Source organism: Quercus lobata, chromosome 7, assembly GCF_001633185.2.
Source record: "Quercus lobata isolate SW786 chromosome 7, ValleyOak3.0 Primary Assembly, whole genome shotgun sequence".
Lineage (NCBI taxonomy): Eukaryota > Viridiplantae > Streptophyta > Magnoliopsida > Fagales > Fagaceae > Quercus > Quercus lobata.
The window spans coordinates 20,706,792-20,724,914 of record NC_044910.1 but is presented as its reverse complement, the minus strand read 5'-3'; the positions used below and the strand labels follow the sequence as shown (position 1 = coordinate 20,724,914).

At 42.2% G+C, this 18,123-nt stretch overlaps 2 protein-coding genes across 2 annotated transcripts; one reads left to right on the top strand and one right to left on the bottom strand.

Moving 5' to 3' along the window:
* Positions 1–8,924: 8,924 nt before the first annotated feature.
* On the bottom strand, positions 8,925–9,995 carry LOC115951740. The gene has a single exon (XM_031068892.1). It carries the CDS (start codon positions 9,993–9,995, stop codon positions 8,925–8,927), a length of 1,071 nt encoding a protein of 356 aa, XP_030924752.1.
* Positions 9,996–12,213: 2,218 nt separating this feature from the next.
* Positions 12,214–15,811, top strand: LOC115953792 (ricin B-like lectin EULS3). Its single transcript, XM_031071588.1, has 4 exons — positions 12,214–12,985; positions 13,101–13,223; positions 15,049–15,277; positions 15,581–15,811. Coding segments are annotated over exons 1-4 (1,008 nt in total). The 5' UTR covers positions 12,214–12,331; the 3' UTR covers positions 15,583–15,811.
* The last annotated feature ends 2,312 nt before the right edge of the window (positions 15,812–18,123 follow it).

Below are 18,123 nucleotides of genomic sequence, written 5' to 3'. Positions count from 1 at the left end.
GCCTGCTGCTCCCAAACCTTCAAAAACAGCACCATCGAAGTTAGTTTTCAAGGTACCAGCATCAGGTGATACAAAAATTAACTCATTTGGCACAAAATTTTAAAAACTTAGATTAAATGGGACACGTGGCACAAAATTAAACTCAAATTGAAATCCAATTTTTACACTAAATTAACGCAATTGATACAAAAATTTAAAAACTAAGATTAGATGGGACACGTGGCACAAAATTAGACTCTAATTAAATTTCAATTTGAAATCTAATTGGATTTTCTCTCAACTTTCTCTATTAATATATATATGTTGAGTTCAAGTTACACTTGATGTAATTTTAAGTATTGTTACATGACTCAATATTTTTTAATTGAATATGAATTTTAACAATTCAACCGTTGTATTATATTATCTTTGTGCATTATTCATACTTGCAAAATTTCAAAATGATTAACGTAGGGTCACAATTCAGGGCCCAGGCCCAACAGGTATGGGGTTCTGGCCCAAGGAGCCCGAAACAATGAATTTATATAGAGTGGGCTACAGAACTAGGTCATAACAAAGTGTATTCTAGCTAAACTTGGGCCATGCAACAATTGAAAGTAAGAAAATCCCCTTCACGTCTGTTAGATATTCAGTCCGAGGAGACGTGGAGGATGTATACCGATCCCTGCTTATAGGCTATGGTTCTTGCACCGTTCTTCTGTTCTAAGTTCCTTTTTTCTCCATCCCCTTCTTCATGGGGACTCCCCTTTCTTATATAGCCTTTTTGAGGTCATCAGGGCCTTACACTTGTTGATCATCTCAATCTTCACTTAAGTACCTGTCCCATCGGACATTCCCCCCATCTTTCTGTGAGTTGTGGTAGCCAAGGCAACATTGTTCATAAGTCCTCTCCACATTAATGTGGCCAGAAAAGTAGCTGCCATGCATTTAATGTGGCAGTTGCAGCCTCACCCTTTGCATCCTACACTTTCTTCCTTCTTACGAGCTTGTGGGACTCATCCTTGTTACTAATGCTCGTTGGGGTGGGTCCTTCTAGCAGGCAGAGTGCATGTTTGAATCATATTTGGTACGTCCAAGGAGACATTTCTCCTCAGACCGCCTTTTAAACATCTTCAGGCCCACAAGAATTGGGCCGGGAGCCCTTTTGGCACCCACGTCTTCTCCTCGGACATGGTCGAATTTCCCATACAGGATCCAAGGCCCATTGTATGATCTTGGGCCTTTGCCCCTACAATAGCCCCTCAAAATTCCGAGTTTTCCCTCTTATCCGAGGAGAAAAGGTGGGATTTTGATATTTATGGGATAACTTATTATAATTTCTCGACTCATGCGTGTGGAAGTACAGCTTCACATGCCTCATTATTGCTACTGGCGTTTTGTAACCCACAAGGCGCTATTAATTGCGCCAGGCGGCTTTATGTCCCCCGCATCCAACGGTGGGGCGCCTAATCAACGGTTGATATTTCCCCAATTCTTTGGACGGGAGTAATCCGGTTCAGTTTCTCCTTTCTATATAAGGCTTCTGAGGGGAATTACTTCCTCTTTTTAGAAAAAGCACTCAAACTCCCCAGAGCATTCCAGTATTTCCTCTTGCAAAACATTCAAAAGTCCATAGCCACTTCTGTGAGGATTTCCGGTGAGTTCTTCGAAAGCTCGAGAGGTTTAGGATCTTCGCTCCTGTAAGTGTTCATTTCCCGGTATTCCTTAGTTTTTCTTCTCTGTTGTTCTTCTCAGCTTCCTTCTCTTAGTGAACCTTCTTCGTACCACCTAGGGTTAGTAAGATGGGTAAGTTCCAGAAAATGGTAGATTCTCCGGTCGGTATGGAAGGTTTCAGGGCCAAATACCGTATCTCGCCAGGAGTGGGTCTAGAATACTGCTCCTCGGACCAAATCTTAACCAAGAGAGGGACGGGACAGGTCGCCATTCCTATGATTGCTTTCATAGAAGGAGGAATGACGATCCCTATAGGAAGGATAACTAGGGATTATTTGCACGGTTATAGGCTGGCCTCCCACCAGTGCGCCGCTAACATGTTCTGGATCCTAGGGTGCGTAGACGCTCTAAAAGAACAGATGAACCTCGACCTCTCATGGCACAATGTAGTTCACTTGTACGAGTGTCATTGCCTCAATGAGTCGTATTACCTGAAATCCAGGTCCAACGAGGTGAGGCTGATATCCTACCTTCCCAAGTCCAACAAAGGCTTGAAGGACGACCATTTGATTGTCTCTAGAGCATGGCACGACGGTCTTCACTGCCTAGTTAGGGTAGGAACACCAGGTGGGGCACTATAAGGTCAGATCCCCCGGTGGGGATCTTAGTTTTAAGCTTTCCTTTCACTTATTTCGGTTTTGGTTCTAATTATTTGCCTTCTCGGACTGACATAACCCTCCCTTTGGGTATTTTGCAAACAAAGAACAAACAACTCCGAGGATAAGTTTGGTCAACGTCCAAGCCCTCAACTACCTTCTAAGGTCCGAGATCTTTGTGAGCGAGGATGGGTAACTACGTGCCGCTCCCCTTATCTTAGACTACGAGCCCCTTTCTCGCACTTTTGTGGACGTGGGTCAAGCAATAAGGGCCGGAAGTCCCTGATTAGCCTGTATCAACGTCTCCAAACCAGGGTTCCTTGCTCGAAGAGACCTACCACCAGTCTAACTGCCCATTCAATGCGTTCTCCAAGAGGTAGCCGTCCCGGGAGAGGGAGTTGACTCCTCGCATTCATCTCTCGAGGCTGAAATCGACCAATTCCATTTCTCCGAGAAGGGCGAGGTGTCAACTAGGCCTGTGGAGCTCTCAAATTCCGACTCGGATCTTGACCGCTTCTAGGCGGCTCACTCCCCTAGTCTAGTAATTGCTTGGATTGACTCGAGCCAAGAAGGTGAGGAGGAAGATATGGACTTGAAGCCCAGGTCCGATCTGAGGGGGCTCTTGTCCAATAGGAACAAGGGGCAGTCTTCCAAAGATGCCCCCAAAGAGCAAGTTCCAACTAAGCTTCCCCATCCTCTTCCTCCTTCCACTGACCCCGCATTACAACCCCTTCCTAATTTGAGGCAGAAGAGGCCAGTGGAAGAGTTGGAAGAAGGTGAGGTCGGCCTTGAAAAGGCTAAACAACAGAAGAAGGACAAAGAGCCCAAGGACAAAAGGACAAGGTCCATTGATAGCCGAGAGGAGGCGGCTATTAGGAGGGAGCAGCACACCTAGTCCCCTCACCTAGAGTTGGAAGGCGCCCCTATTTTGTGGGACGCTACTCTTTGGGAGTCCCAATGAGGACAGGTGTCTTATCTCGCCAAGGCCCTGCAGCAGCCCCTCCTTCTGCCTCGTGACATGGAGGGGCTCCAAGCTACCCGGCAACTGGATCTCTTCATGTCGTTGAAGAGAGATCTGGCCATGGTAAAACGAAGACTCTTCCTTGTTCAGTTCCTTTATTATGCCTGTCTATTCGTCGTTTTCCTTTTAATGATTCTTCTGTTACTCCTATGCAGGTCACCCAACAAATCTTCGTGGCTGAGGAATGGGCGAAGAAATCTCGGGAAGATCTAAACACTGAGGTTCAGTCCTGTCTTGCCGCGGAGAAGGCTGTGGGTGCTCTTAGATTGGAAAAAGAGTACTTGAGCAAGGAGATAAAGGAGGCATTTAAGGCCCGAGACAATGCTGAGGCGGGCCTTAAGACTACCACGAAACAGGCCGAGGACATGCGCCAACAGCTTCATCTATCAGAAATAAACCTTGCGACCGAGAAGCAAATGGTATCGGACCTCAAGGCACAGCTGCAACAAACAAAAGAGGCGGCTCGCTTGTCCAGGGAGGCGGCTGAGGCTGCGGTGGCAACCTCCTATAAGTGCGAAATGGCGGATACTGAGGTCAGGCTGACCGATGAGGTGGCTGTGGTCTGTAAGGACTACATCACCATGTCCTGGGGAGTAGACTTGGACCAGGTGGCAATTCCTGCAGACTCCGACCTTAGGAAGATTGAGAATATCTTCTTCCCTGAAGATATTCGTGAGATTCCGGGTTCGGTTCCTCCTGAGGAGCCCCTTTCTGCTCCGAGCACTACTCCAGATTCCTTCATACTTGAAGAAAAGGGGAGGAGCGAGGAGGTTCAGCCACTAGCTAAGGACAAGCCGCCTGAGGACTCCCTCACTATAAGGGACGTTGTCGCGCAAGCCAAAGAGGTTGGACCCAAGCCCACGGCAGGAAGTGATCACCATGAGACAGAGGTCCCTGCTAAGAGCTCAGCCTAAGATAAAGCTTAGGACATTAGTGTAGGGCTTTTCTTGTGGTTGTTTTGTTCTGTCTTTCATTTCCTTAGTTTTTATTAACGCTTGTAAGATGACAAATCTTGGAACTTAATGAATGATATAATTTCTTTTTGAATTTTGCTTTATTGCTTCTGTTTTTGCCTTCATTATGAATGAACCTCGACTATGTTACTAGATTTCTGAGGACAAACCATTACTCCTTGCTTAAGCAATACAGCTAAGTATGAACGAAAAAATGATAGTTAATTTCCCCCAAGCCTGTGGTCCGAGGAGCTAGGCAGGACTTGGGCTCTGTTTAACACTTAGATAAAAACTCCGTAGTGGTTAATTTCCCCAAAGCCTGTGGTTTGAGGAGCCACGCAGAACTTGGGTTCTGTTTAACGCTTAGATAAAAACTGCGTAGTGGTTAATTTCCCCCAAGCCTGTGGTCCGAGGAGCCACGTAGGACTTGGGTTTTGTTTAACGCTTAAATAAGAACGGAGTAGTAATTAATTTCCCCCAAGCCTGTGGTCCGAGGAGCCACGCAGGACTTAGGTTATATTTAACGCTTAAATAAAAACTATGTAGTGGTTAATTTCCCTCAAGCCTGTGGTCCGAGGAGCCACGTAGGACTTGAGTTCTGTTTAACACTTAGATAAGAACTACATAGTGGTTAATTTCCCCTAAGCCTGTGGTCCGAAGAGCCACGCAGGACTTGGGTTCTGTTTAACGCTTAGATAAGAATTGCGTAGTGGTTAATTTCCCCCAAGCCTGTGATCCGAGGAGCCATGCAGGACTTGGGTTCTATTTAACACTTAGATAAAAACTGCGTAGTGGTTAATTTCCCCCAAGCCTGTGGTCCAAGGAGCCACGCAGGACTTGGGTTCTATTTAATGCTTAGATAAGAACTGCGTAGTGGTTAATTTCCCCCAAGCCTGTGGTCTGAGGAACCACGCAGGATTTGGGTTCTATTTAACCCTTAGATAAAAATGCACAGTAGGTAGCACCATGAATATGAACTTTCATTAATAATAGTACCTTTTTAGGTTATTTACATTTCAAGGACGTGGAACTACATGTTCATCCAAATCTTCTAAAAAGTAGGCCCCTATGCCGACCACCAAGGTGATACGATATGATCCTTCCCAATTTGGTCCGAGCTTTCCCCACGCGAGATTTCTCGCAGTGCCCAGGACTTTTCTTAATACCAGGTCCCCAAGTGCTAGTGGTCTCAGCTTCACCTTGGCATCATAACCTTATTTAAGTTTGTGTTGGTAGTAGGCGAGTTGGACCATTGCTCTTTCCCTTCTTTCCTCAATGAGGTCTAAGCTTTTTTTTAACAGCTCGTTGTTAACATTAGGACAAAATGTGCTGGTCTTCAGCATTGGAAAGTTTGTTTCTAGAGGGATGACAGCCTCGGCTCCATAGGTCATCGAAAAGGGGGTCTTCCCTGTAGATCTGCACAGCGTGGTGCGGTACGTCCACAGGACATGGGGCAATTCTTCTACCCATCTCCCTTTCGCGTCATTTAACCTCTTTTTTAACCCATTTACTATGACTTTGTTGACGGTTTCGGCCTGCCCATTCCCCTGTGGGTAAACCGGTGTGGAGTATCTATTCGCAATTCCCAACTCGATGCAATACCTTTTGAAAGCCTTGCTATCGAATTGGAGACCGTTGTCCGAGATTAGGGTGTGAGGGACTCCGAACCTGGTGACGATATTCTTCCAAATAAACTTCTTGGCATCTACATCTCTAATGTTTGCTAGTGGCTCGGCTTTAACCCATTTTGTGACATAATCAGTGCTGACAAGAAGGAACCTTTTGTTCCCCACTGCTTTGGGAAATGGTCCTAGGATATCCAGGCCCCATTGTACGAACAGCCAAGGGCTGGACAGCGGATTGAGGGTCCCGCCTGGTTGATGTATATTTAGGGCGAACCTCTGGCATTGGTCGCACTTCTTCACGTATTCGTGCGCCTCTTTCTGCATGCTCAGCCACCAATAACCTTGGGTTATGGCTTTATGGGACAAGGATCTACCCCCGGTATGGCTCCCACAAATTCCTTCATGCAATTCCTCTAGGATAAGCTCCGTAGTATCTGGGTGTACACATAGCAAGTACGGTCCTGAAAATGAGCGCTTATACAGTTTCAAGTCCTCGGACAGCCAGAATCGAGAAGCCTTTCTTCTAATCTTATCGGCCTCGCTCTTCTCTTCGGGTAAGGTATCCTCCTTTAAAAACAGTATTAAAGGATCCATCCAGCTAAGCCTTGCCCTGACGCTATGAACATGCATCATCTCGGCTTTCACCACCGAGGGTCTGTATAGATCTTCCACTAGTATAACCCGAGGTAAGCATTGCGCCGAGGAGGTGGCTAACGTGGCAAGAGAATCAGCATGGGTGTTTTCGCTCCTGGATACATGCATTAGGCTGAAAAAGTTAAAACGAGTCCGCAAGCGCTTAGCTTGGACTAGGTACTCTTGCATTCTTTCATCCCTTGCCTCCAATTCCCCATTTAGTTGTCCTACAACAAGTCTTGAGTCTGAGAACACGTTTATGGATTTCCCGCCCAGTTTCTCGACCATAGATATTCCTTCCAACAGGGCCTCATATTCTAATTCGTTATTCGTGGCCGAGAAGCCCAGTCTTCGCGATTCGATGGTAACCCCTCAGGGAAATCAGGACGAACACCACCCCAGAGCCCCTTTGATTGGCCGCGCCGTCAACGTATGCTTTCCAACAAGTGGGCTCTTGTTGAGAGACTATGCCAACCAGTTTTTCATATGTACTCAGTGCCCCCTCTTCTTTTAGTGAGGGTTCGGTAAACTCAGCTACCAGATCCGCGAGGACTTGGCCCTTCACAACGGTGCGGGGCATGTACCTAATGTCGAAGGCGCCAAGAATGGTCCCCCACTTAGCTATTCTCCCTGTGTAATCGGCACTCCGGAGTATTGATCTGAGTGGGAGTTGGGTTAATACAACAACGGTGTGTGCTTGGAAATAGTGGGGGAGCTTTTGCGTGGCTTGTACGATTGGCAGGATGGCCTTTTCCAGGGGGAGGTAATGGATCTCTGTTTTATGCAACGACTTGCTCACGTAGTAGACAAGCCGTTGTGTGCCATTATCCTCCCGGATCAGCTCCAAGCTCATTGCGTGAGGGGCCACAGTAATGTAGGCGAATAGAACCTCGTCGGCTTCTGGACTGGACATGATTGGCGGCCGAGACAGATACTCCTTAAGCTGCTAGAAGGCTAAGGCGTATTCTTCAGTCCACTCCAACCCTTTCCACTTGTTCAATAAGAGGAAGAAAGGCCTACACCTGTCCGCCAAGCGAAAGATAAAACGGTTCAAGGCGGCAATCATGCCGGTGAGCTTTTGGACTTCTTTGGGGTTCCGAGGAGGCTGCATGTTGTTAATAGCTCTAATCTGGTCGGGGCTGACTTCAATACCTCTATGGGTCACCATATAACCCAAGAATTTCCCTGATCCAACTCCGAACGAACATTTAGATGCGTTCAGGCGCAGCCTGTATTTTCTCAGAATTTCAAAGATATCGACGAGGTCTCCCACGGGATCAGACACTAACTTGCTCTTCACCACCATGTCCTCTATATAGACTTCGATGCTCTTGCCCATTTGTAGTTCAAACATCCTGGTCATCATCCTCTGATAGGTCAACCTGGCGTTCTTCAAGCCAAAGGACATTACCTTATAGTGGTAGTTTCCAACGGGGGTGACAAAAACTGTTTTTTCTTGGTCATCGGCAGCTAGGGGTATTTAATGGTATCCTTGAAAAGCGTCTAAGAAGCTTATTCGAGAGTGTCCCACGGTTGAATCCACCAATCGATCTATCCAAGGCATAGGGAAAGAATCCTTTGGGCAGACCTTATTCAAGTCTGTGAAGTCCACGCAGACTCGCCACTTCCCACTCTTCTTCTTCACCATGACTGTATTGGCCAGCCACTCGGGGTAAAAAACTTCTTTGATAGCCCCTGCTTTCTTTAATTTCATCACCTCCTCTCTCACCGCATCCACATGCTCTTTTGACGATCGCCGAGAAGGTTGTTTCTTAGGTGTCATGGCCGGACTAACATTAAGATGGTGGCAAATGAAATTTAGATCGACCCCCGGAGCCTCGTAGGCATCCCATGCAAACACGTCCACATTTTTTCTGAGAAAATCCACCAGCTTTTCCTTCTCTTGGGGTGGCAGTTCCGAGCCGACCTAAAAAAATCTTTCCAGATCAGAGTCCACAAGAACTTTTTCCAAATCCTCACAACTTGCCTCCTCGGCGAGTCCCCCACTACCCAAGGCCAGGGCCGGGGTTGTTAATTGCTATAAGCCATTCTCGGTAGAGGTAGAGGGCTCAGTACTCGGTCGTCGCGAGATGGCGGACACCATGCATTGCCGAGCCATGGCTTGGTCCCCTATCACTTCTTTGACCTGACCCTCCGACGGGTACTTCACCTTTTGGTGTAGGGTTGATGATGCAACTCCTAGGGCATGAAGCCACGGTCTGGCTACAATGGCGATGTAAGGCGAATATGCGTCCACCACTATGAAGTCCACCTCCACTATATCCGAGCCTGTTTATATAGGCAGCCTAATCTGGCCTTTCGGAGTAATAGTTTTCCCTTCGAAACTCACCAAAGGGGAGTCATATGCTGTCAGGTCTTTTGGTCACAGCTTCAGCCCTTTATACAAGTCGGGGTACATTACCTCCACGGCACTGCCCTGATCGACTAGCACCCTCCTCACGTCATATCCCCCAATCCTGCGTGTGATGACTAGAGCATTGTCGTGGGGCTGGATGGTTCCAACTTTATCCTCATTCAAGAATCTGAGTATGGGCGAGGCTATCCCTTTAGCCCTCTTAGACTCCCAGTCGTCAACTTCAACGGGGAGTCGGGCCACCAACATCACTCTGAAAGGATGGGAGTCGGTTCTTCCTAGATTGGCAAGAATGACATTTATCGTGCTAATGGGCAGTCTCAATGTGCTTTGCCCTGCCTCGACACTCGTCTGCTCTTGTCGTCCAACAGGATGATGCAAGAGGTGTCTCAGCTTTTCCTCTTGGACCAGCCGATCTAAGTGGTTTTTCAGATTTCTGCAATCATCGGTGGTGTGGCCCGGTTCTTGGTGATATTCGCAATATAGGTTTTGGTTACGTTTCGCAGGGTTGCCTGCCATCCTACTTGGCCATTGAAAGAACAATTCGTTCTTCACTTTCTCTAGGATCTTATGTAATGGTTCTCGGAACACAGCATGGACTGCCTGTGCCCCGATGGATCCAGACTGCTCCGAGTAATCCCTTCTTGGCTGGTTACTGTTGTTAAAGCGGTCCGACCTGAAGTCCCTCCTCTCCTGAGGGACAACCTTCGCTTTGCCCTTTCTCGTCTGTTGGTCCTCTTTGACTTTCTTGTACTTGTCGATTCGGTCCATGAGTTGGCGCACGCTGGTAACCAGTTTCCCAGTCAGGGACTTTCTTAAACCGTGCTTTGTTGGCAGGTCTCTCTTGAATGTGCTGATGGCGACGTCATCGTAATTTCCCTCTATCTCGTTATTCATTTCCCAATACCTGTCCGAGTAGGCCTTCAGGGTCTCTCCTTCTCGCATGGACAAGGATAGGAGGGAATCTAAGGGCCGAGGAACCCTATTGCTCGTTATGAAGCGAGAACCGAAAGCCTGTGTTAGCTGCTTAAAAGAATTTATGGAGTTTGGATTGAGGCTGTCAAACCATCTCATCGCCATAGGTCCCAAACTGGACGGAAACACTTTGTACATCAATGCCTCGTCCTTGGAATGGACGGTCATCCTCTAGTTAAACTGGCTTACGTGCTCTACGGGGTCCGTCCGACCATTATATATGGCAAAAGTGGGTTGGTGGAACAGCCGAGAAAGCTCAGCCCCCTTTATCCTGCACATGAATGGTGACTGAGAGATGCGGTCCAGGGCCTTACTCATGGTGTCGTTTGCTAGGCCCTTGTAAGACGGGCTTTTGTGGCCACGTTTGTGAGGTTGCTCTTCCTCATAGGAGAAGGTTTCACTTGGTGGGGTTCTCGATCTTCACCTGTACTCATTATCCTCTTCATCGTTGGTGTTCGGACTGGGGGGAGGACGCCTTCGCTGCGCTCGGCGTAACTTCTTCTTCAAGTCGTCAATTTCTTGCTGTAGAGCCCTATTATCATCCCGCTTTTGGGATGCGTGACCTTTCCCTTTCAAGCGACTTCTGCTCATGTGGGAGGTATTTACGCTACCTTCTCGTTGCTTGTCTTGATCTCTTTCCCGTTCGAGGTTCAAAAAGTTGTCCTGCCGTTGGGAGTTTGCGTGTCCCGTTTGGCGCAGACCTGATCCTTCCATCTCTAACGGTCTCACTTGCTGAGGCACAAGTTCTTCCCACAGACGGCGCCAATTGTAGGGTCACAATTTAGGGCCTAGGCTCAAAAGGTATGGGGTTCTGGCCCAAGGAGCCCGAAACAATGAATTTATAGAGAGTGGGCTACAGAACTAGACCTTAACAAAGTGTATTCTAGCTAAACTTGGGCCATGCAACAATTGAAAGTAAGAAAATCCCCTTCACGTCTGTTAGATATTCAGTCCAAGGAGACGTGGAGGATGTATACCGGTCCCTGCTCATAGGCTATGGTTTTTGCACCGTTCTTCTGTTCTAAGTTCCTTTTTTCTCCGTCCCCTTCTTCATGGGGACTCCCCTTTCTTATATAGCCTTCTTGAGGTCATCAGGGCCTTACACTTATTGATCATCTAGACCTTCACTTGAGTGCCTGTCCCATCGGACATCCCCCCATCTTTCTTTGAGTTGTGGTAGCCAAGGCAACATTGTTCACAAGTCCTCTCCACATTAATGCGGCCAGAAAAGTAGTTGCCATGCATTTAATGTAGCAGCTGTAGCCTCACCCTTGGCATCCTACGCTTTCTTCCTTCTTACGGGCTTGTGGGACTCATCCTTGTTACTAATGGTCGTTGGGGTGGGTCCTTCTAGCAGGCAGAGTGCATGTTTGAGCCATATTTGGTACGTATGAGGAGACATTTCTCCTCGGACCGCCTTTTAAACATCTTCAGGCCCACAAGAATTGGACCGAGAGCCCTTTTGGCACTCACGTCTTCTCCTCGGACATGGTCGAATTTCCCATACAGGACCCAAGGCCCATTGTATGATCTTGGGCCTTTGCCCCTACAATTAAATATTAATAGTCATTTTATCAATCAATTATCTAAATTCAAGTTTTTATAGTTTAAAATAATATATAAAAAATGAGTTTATGGATTAAATGATAAATAACAACTTATTAACATGAATATTGTATTTGATGCAAATCTTAAGGAAGAGTATTTTTTTTTTTTTGAATGGCGTATTCTATTATTTTATATATATATATATATATATATATATTAAAAAGGAGAAGGTTACTTTTTGAAACATATGGGGCAGTATCACTTGGTGAAATCAAGTGGTAGTTAGTGCTATGGAATTGGGTGCTATACCCTAGGTATTGCACCATTACACCCACTAACTCTCACATTAATTTTTACAATCTTATTTTTTAACTTTAACTTTTTAACAATTTTTTTTTATATTTTTTTAATTCAATAATTGAGATTAAAAATTGAAAAAGTTGTCATTTTTCAAATTTCAATCTCAGTCATCCAATACTATTGGATAAGATGCAATACCCTTTCAATCCTTATTACTATAGTCATTTTTTTTTATATAACCTATTATTATTATTTTTTTGCTAAACTTATATAACCTATTATTTATTTATAATGATAAGAAACCTTTTAGTAATTGTCAGACTATAGTAATTTAATTTTTTTCCTAATGAGTAATTATGTTGTTTATTTAATAATAGTATTTGGTATCCAATTCCAATCACTTCTGACTAAAATCGGGTCCCAGTTTTTATTTTCCACTTAAGAAATTAGATGGATGAAAGAAAGGTCGTTTCCTTATTAGTTTGTTTTTATCCTTGTCCTTAAGAGCTAAGAATTTGAGAGATATCGAATCGATATATAAAAACACAAAGCTGTTCGAAGTTGGCGAAGACAACAATACATCAGATCAGATCATGGAGTTCCCACCCGGTCATCACTCCCACTCTCACTCCCATCACCACAAACAGAGAGATGATGATGATGATGATAATTATGAAGAAAAAAGAGAAGATAACTACAATTACCCACCTCCTGGAAGAACCACCATACCTGGCTTCGATGACCAACCACCACCACCACCACCACCACCACACTCTTATTACCAAGAAGATGAACTTCCACCACCACCTCGACCACACTCCTATTACCAAGAAGATGAACAGCCACCACCACCTCGACCACACTCCTATTACCAAGAAGATGAAATGCCACCTCCACCACCAACTCACCTTTCCCACACCTACCACGCGCCACCACCTCCCCAAGAATATGGCTACTCTGCTTATCCATCAGAATCAGCACCACCACCTCCAATTTATTCCTCTTCTACTCATGTGGAACATGTTGCCTATGATGTGAACCCCTCTGAAGTTGAATCTGAAACCCACCATTCCCATCGTCCACATTTACCTTCCTTCCTTCACCATCAAACCCCACAAAATCCCACCTCTGATCTTTACAACAAACCCACTTACAAGATCTTCTCTAAGGCTGAACCCAATTTCTCACTCACAAACAGAGATGGCCATGTCATTCTTACCCCATCTGATCCATCCGATGAATTCCAGGTTTTTTTTTTTTTTTTTTTTTTTTTTATAACTTTGATCCGGTTGTTTTTCTTTACTTTTTTTTCCATGTGGGTTTGTTGTTTATTATGTGTTTCTGTGAGTGTTTCGTTTACAGCACTGGTACAAAGATGAAAAGTACAGCACAAGAGTGAAGGATGAAGAGGGGTTTCCGTGCTTTGCTTTGGTTAACAAGGCCACTGGTCAGGCTATTAAGCACTCTATTGGAGCTTCTCATCCTGTAAGATTTCATTGTAATTGAAATTCAAGTAGTTGTTGACTTCTTGTACTTTTCCTTTGTAGATAGATATGGTTTTTGCTTTCTTTACCTAAATTTGGTGACACTAGATATATGCCAAAGTTTGGTTACATGTATTTGAAAAACAAAATGCATTTGCTTTTTTGCATCTTCAATATTAGATCAAACTGTCTACTATGCTAATTGTCAAAATAGAGCATCATTGGCTTTTTTTTTCTATTTTATGCTCATGTTGTCAGAAGAAAAGGTATGGTCTGTGTATGAAAATTAAAAAGAAAAGAGGTTGATGGTGCATGAATAAACATGATTTAGGCTAGTACCATTTTTGAAGCTGAAATTTATGTTGATTTTTTTTATTATCAATCCAAACTGAGAATCTATAATCTGTGCTCATCTTGCATTTTTTGGTCTTTCAGTTGTGTGCAATAAAAGACTTTAGGGAGTGAGGTTCTTTGTTTCATGTCCCTTTAGATTTTAAGAGTGGATGGGTGTGGGGGTGAATTAGTTTTAAACAGATAAGCAGTTTCCTCTTTCAATGTTGGATGAAGATTTAGATATTCTTTTTCAAAGTTTTTGCATTTTTGGTTCAAGAGCCTACTACTCTTTCCAGTCTGTGGTGTTCTTCTCATTTTATTCTATTTTGTGTAAATGGTCCTAATGGTTTCTTCTCCTTATGATATATCATCTTCTTTAGAAAAAAGTTGTTAACTTCACATTCTGAGAATCAAGAAACATTGTGTTTGTATTCAATATCAATTTCTGTGAAGTAGTACTTGGTTATGGAAGTTTGAGACTCTATGTATAGCACAATATAGTATGGTTTAACTCTGTTTTTAGTATTATTTAAAAGTGTTTAATAGTGCCACGTCAGTTAAAAAAGACCTGATTATTTATTCATCCTTCCATTCAACATGCTGTTAGCCATGGATGTGAAGATTTGATTGAAGAACTAAATTGTTATCTTCTAAATGTTTGGGGACCAAAGTTGTGACATATTTATTATATATTTTAAACCTTTTGATGCTGTTTTGATCCAGTAAATTGATTTTATCTGATTTATATACAATATATGTTTATTTATTTATTAATCAATTTAAGTGTCCCTGGTAGTGTATGCTAATTTTTTGAGAATTGTTGTATAACCATGTTTGTGTATATCATATGTGTCTTCTATTGGTTTCAGAAATTCTTATACTTCTATAATTGTTGTGTCACCATGTTTGTATATATCATGTGTCCCGTGTTGGTTTCGGCAATTCTTATACTTCTATAATTGTTGTATCTCCATGGTTGTATATATCATATGCTCCCTTTGTTTGTCGTGTCAGTTCATGTACTTCTATAACTGAAGCTCACGACCATAAGCACATACACAGCGGCCATGAGGACATGCTTATTCATGAGTTCTCTGGCATGCTTATGCACCCAATTTGTCTGTTGGGTTCAGCTGCCACCCCCTATTTGTAAAATTTGGCTCAAATATAAAATAACGTTCATTGATTTTTAACTTTCATCTGATTAACTACCTCCTTAGCTTTAAATTTTATGTGTGAGAACTATTAATTGGAGATTCAACTTTAAAGTAATGCATTTGGGATTTACAGATGAGTCCCTACATATAATGGGATGTGTTCCTTGACATGAGCATCACAAGTAGACAATTTCAGGATTGAGCTTATGGATTAAAAAAAAAAAAAAAAACCCTTATGATATTCTCTTCCATTTTCTGCTTGTATTTGTTCATGTTCAAATTGTGGTATTACTTTTTTTTTTCCTCAATGTCAATTTTGTCCTAATCTGTTTGCAGGTGCAACTGATACCTTATAATGCTGATGCTCTTGATGAGTCTATCCTGTGGACTCAGGGCAAGGACTTGGGTGATGGTTTCAGAACTGTAAGAATGGTGAATAACATTCGTCTTAATGTGGATGCTTTTCATGGAGATAAGAAATCTGGAGGTGTGCATGATGGTACCACTATAGTACTGTGGGAATGGAACAAAGGGGATAACCAGCGATGGAAGATCATCCCCTACTGTAAGTTTCTTTAGTCTTAACGGATTAAAAGCTAGGAAAATGACATTCGTTCCGGTTGTGTTTTCTTCCATCTTGTGAAACTTTAATTGCTTCTATAATCTTGCTTGAATCTCTAGTATTATCTACAATGTCAAGAAATTCTAATAACAAAAGACCCTCCCCAAATGTTTGTAGTTTGAGAAATTGAGCCTTATCTATTCTGCTTCATGTGTCTCATCGGCTGGGAAGTCTTATTCTCTTCTTCATTGTTTTTACTATTCCAATTTCTAATTATTTTTTTTCCCGCTTTGGTGCTAAATGCAGGATTTGCTTGCAGTGCTGTTGCCCATGCCCTTGAAGCTGTATTGTGATTATAAGAATATGAGTTTGGAATCTGCTGCTTTTGGTTGCGAGTGTGTGTTTGTGTTGCTATTGTTCACTATGTGTGAAACTATGTACTACTGCTGTTACTTTATATTCATAAATTATTATTAATATCGATCATTATGAGTATGATAACTACTCCAATATATAGAAAACATCTGCTTCAAGTTCCTGCTCTAATTTATACTATCTTACGTAATCACGTAGAAAGCTAAAACCAAAGAATTAAGTCCAATTAATTTATGTTGATGTCATGATTTCCTATGTCACCTACCTTTTGTTTTTCTTCTAGAAAGCAATTTTTTTGTTCAATTTATAATTCTTGAGGATTAACTGCATGGAAAAGGATTATTAAGGAAGAAATTATAACGAACTTTTCATTTGTTTAATTTAGCGTTCTGGGTTAAGAATGTACTTTTTCTCTAACTTGTGTTAAAAAATTTATATATATATATATATATATAAATCATCCTTAGGCTTTGTTTGGATGAGCGGTAGAATAGAATTAAGCTATTTATTCAGCTTATTTAATTTATATATAATTTTTTTTAAAACTTTACTTCTTCCAAGTTCCAATATAAATGAACTTTTATCCATTTTATTTTCAATAAACTAATGACAACAATTTCTTCTAAATTAGTACTTAGAGAATTAGCAGGGCCAGCCCATGAGAGTTAGTATTTTCTTTATTTGAAATGGATCTAGTTATTGGTTTAGATTAAAGGATTTTGATAGATTAAATATCAGTACAAGTCAAAAGTTGCATGTAATGTCATAATTTAAAATTTTAAATGACATATTGTACAGCGTAACATCCAAAAAAATAAAACCTTTTACCATGAAATACTCATTTCATTTTAAGCAAAAAAACCCATTGTAAACCTATTCACCTGACTTGTACGAAGTTAGTAACGTAAAATTATCTTTTTCCTTTTTTTTAAGTTGAACTGAGATAAATACTATTATTAACATTAAATAATTACAAAATTGGGCCACCAGGCCCACCACGAAGGGTGGGAATTTCCAACACATCCCATCCTATGACCAAAAAAAGCAAACAAAAACAATGCCGAAGTTCATAAACTATAACCCCAATATTGCTGGATTGCTCCCACATTAGCCAACTTGTTTAGTGCATAAAAAGGGTGTGCCACTGCCAACAAGTCTTTTAAGTATACGAATTAAATTTCGCACAATATCTTGTTGGAGCAAGTGACAGATCAAGAGAAGTTTCAACCCGCCAGACAAGTTGCAATGCCTGAGAGAGAAAGATCAAAGAACAATTGTGGTCAATCATGAGTTCATGACCATAGTCACTATCAACTATGCCTTCTTAATACAGTTTATCATTTCAAATTTGTTAGATATAACATCTCCACTATGAAAAATTACCCACTTTGTCTCCGGACACCAAAACCTATATCCTTTCACACCCGAACTAAAAGCCCAATAAACTAGTTTTTTAATCTTTTGGCTCTATGATCTAATTTCGAATCATTCACACGATAATATGAAATGCAACTAAATATGAAAATGAGACTTACAATTCACATGTTTGTGTGTATATTGAAGTCGTGTTTGAATTGAAGCAACCTCCCAATTTTAGCAATAACTATGGCTACTCTACCTGTTAATGTACTTCATTTAAGGAAATAAAAGTTACTTTGACATGTGGCCCTCGTCACTACCAAATTACCAATACACTTAGTGTGAGTTTGGAAAGCGCGTTTTCCAATGGATGTGTTTTTTTAGTGGGTCTCGTGCACTGCTCACGGGATCCGCAAATACTTTTTTAACAAAAACAACTTTAAAATTGGGTCCACGGCACTATTCACACATTTAAAAATTATTTTGCTACAATATTTTTAGTTTTCAGTTTTCAACGATAAATGGTATCCAAACAAACCCCTAATATTACTTTTTATAGTCCCATTTTCCATAACAACATTGAAGCACTTGGAAACTAAAAACTCGTTAAGATGAAATTCTTCGTCAAGTTTGGTACATATTGCAATCTCAATTCCTTCACTCTCAAGCCAGAGCCTAGCCCTTTGTTGAAATGCTTCAAGGATAGTTCTCTCAGACGGTGAATGAGAAATTCAATGAGAGAACGAATCACCCCATCTTGCAATTTCAACTTGGTTTTACCTATCTCAAAAATATTACAGGTTTTATCATGACCCATGTAGACTAAACCACCATGAAACTTCTTGAAGTTGTAAAGTCATTCCATATTTGGACACATATGGTAGATATAAGTTATAATTTACTTATTTGAATGACCAACAAAATTGTGAACCATTCAATACTAAGTTAGAATCACTATCACTACTTTGTGCTACATTTGCCTTGGAGTCCTCCTTATTTTTCGAAACAATACAATCTTTCTTTCAAGGCGACTTCTTGTGACAATAGACACACTTATCTTCTCCAACTTTCTAATTTGTGACTACTCTTGATTTAGATAAAAATATGATTCTCCT

Coding starts and splice junctions, on each gene's coding strand:
- LOC115951740 (XM_031068892.1), bottom strand. CDS start 9,995: ATGGCGATGAGATGGTTTGACAGCCTCAATCCAAACTCCATAAATTCT.
- LOC115953792 (XM_031071588.1), top strand. CDS start 12,332: ATGGAGTTCCCACCCGGTCATCACTCCCACTCTCACTCCCATCACCAC. Junction 12,986..13,100: donor ATCCATCCGATGAATTCCAG/GTTTTTTTTTTT, acceptor TTTCGTTTACAG/CACTGGTACAAAGATGAAAA. Junction 13,224..15,048: donor CTATTGGAGCTTCTCATCCT/GTAAGATTTCAT, acceptor ATCTGTTTGCAG/GTGCAACTGATACCTTATAA.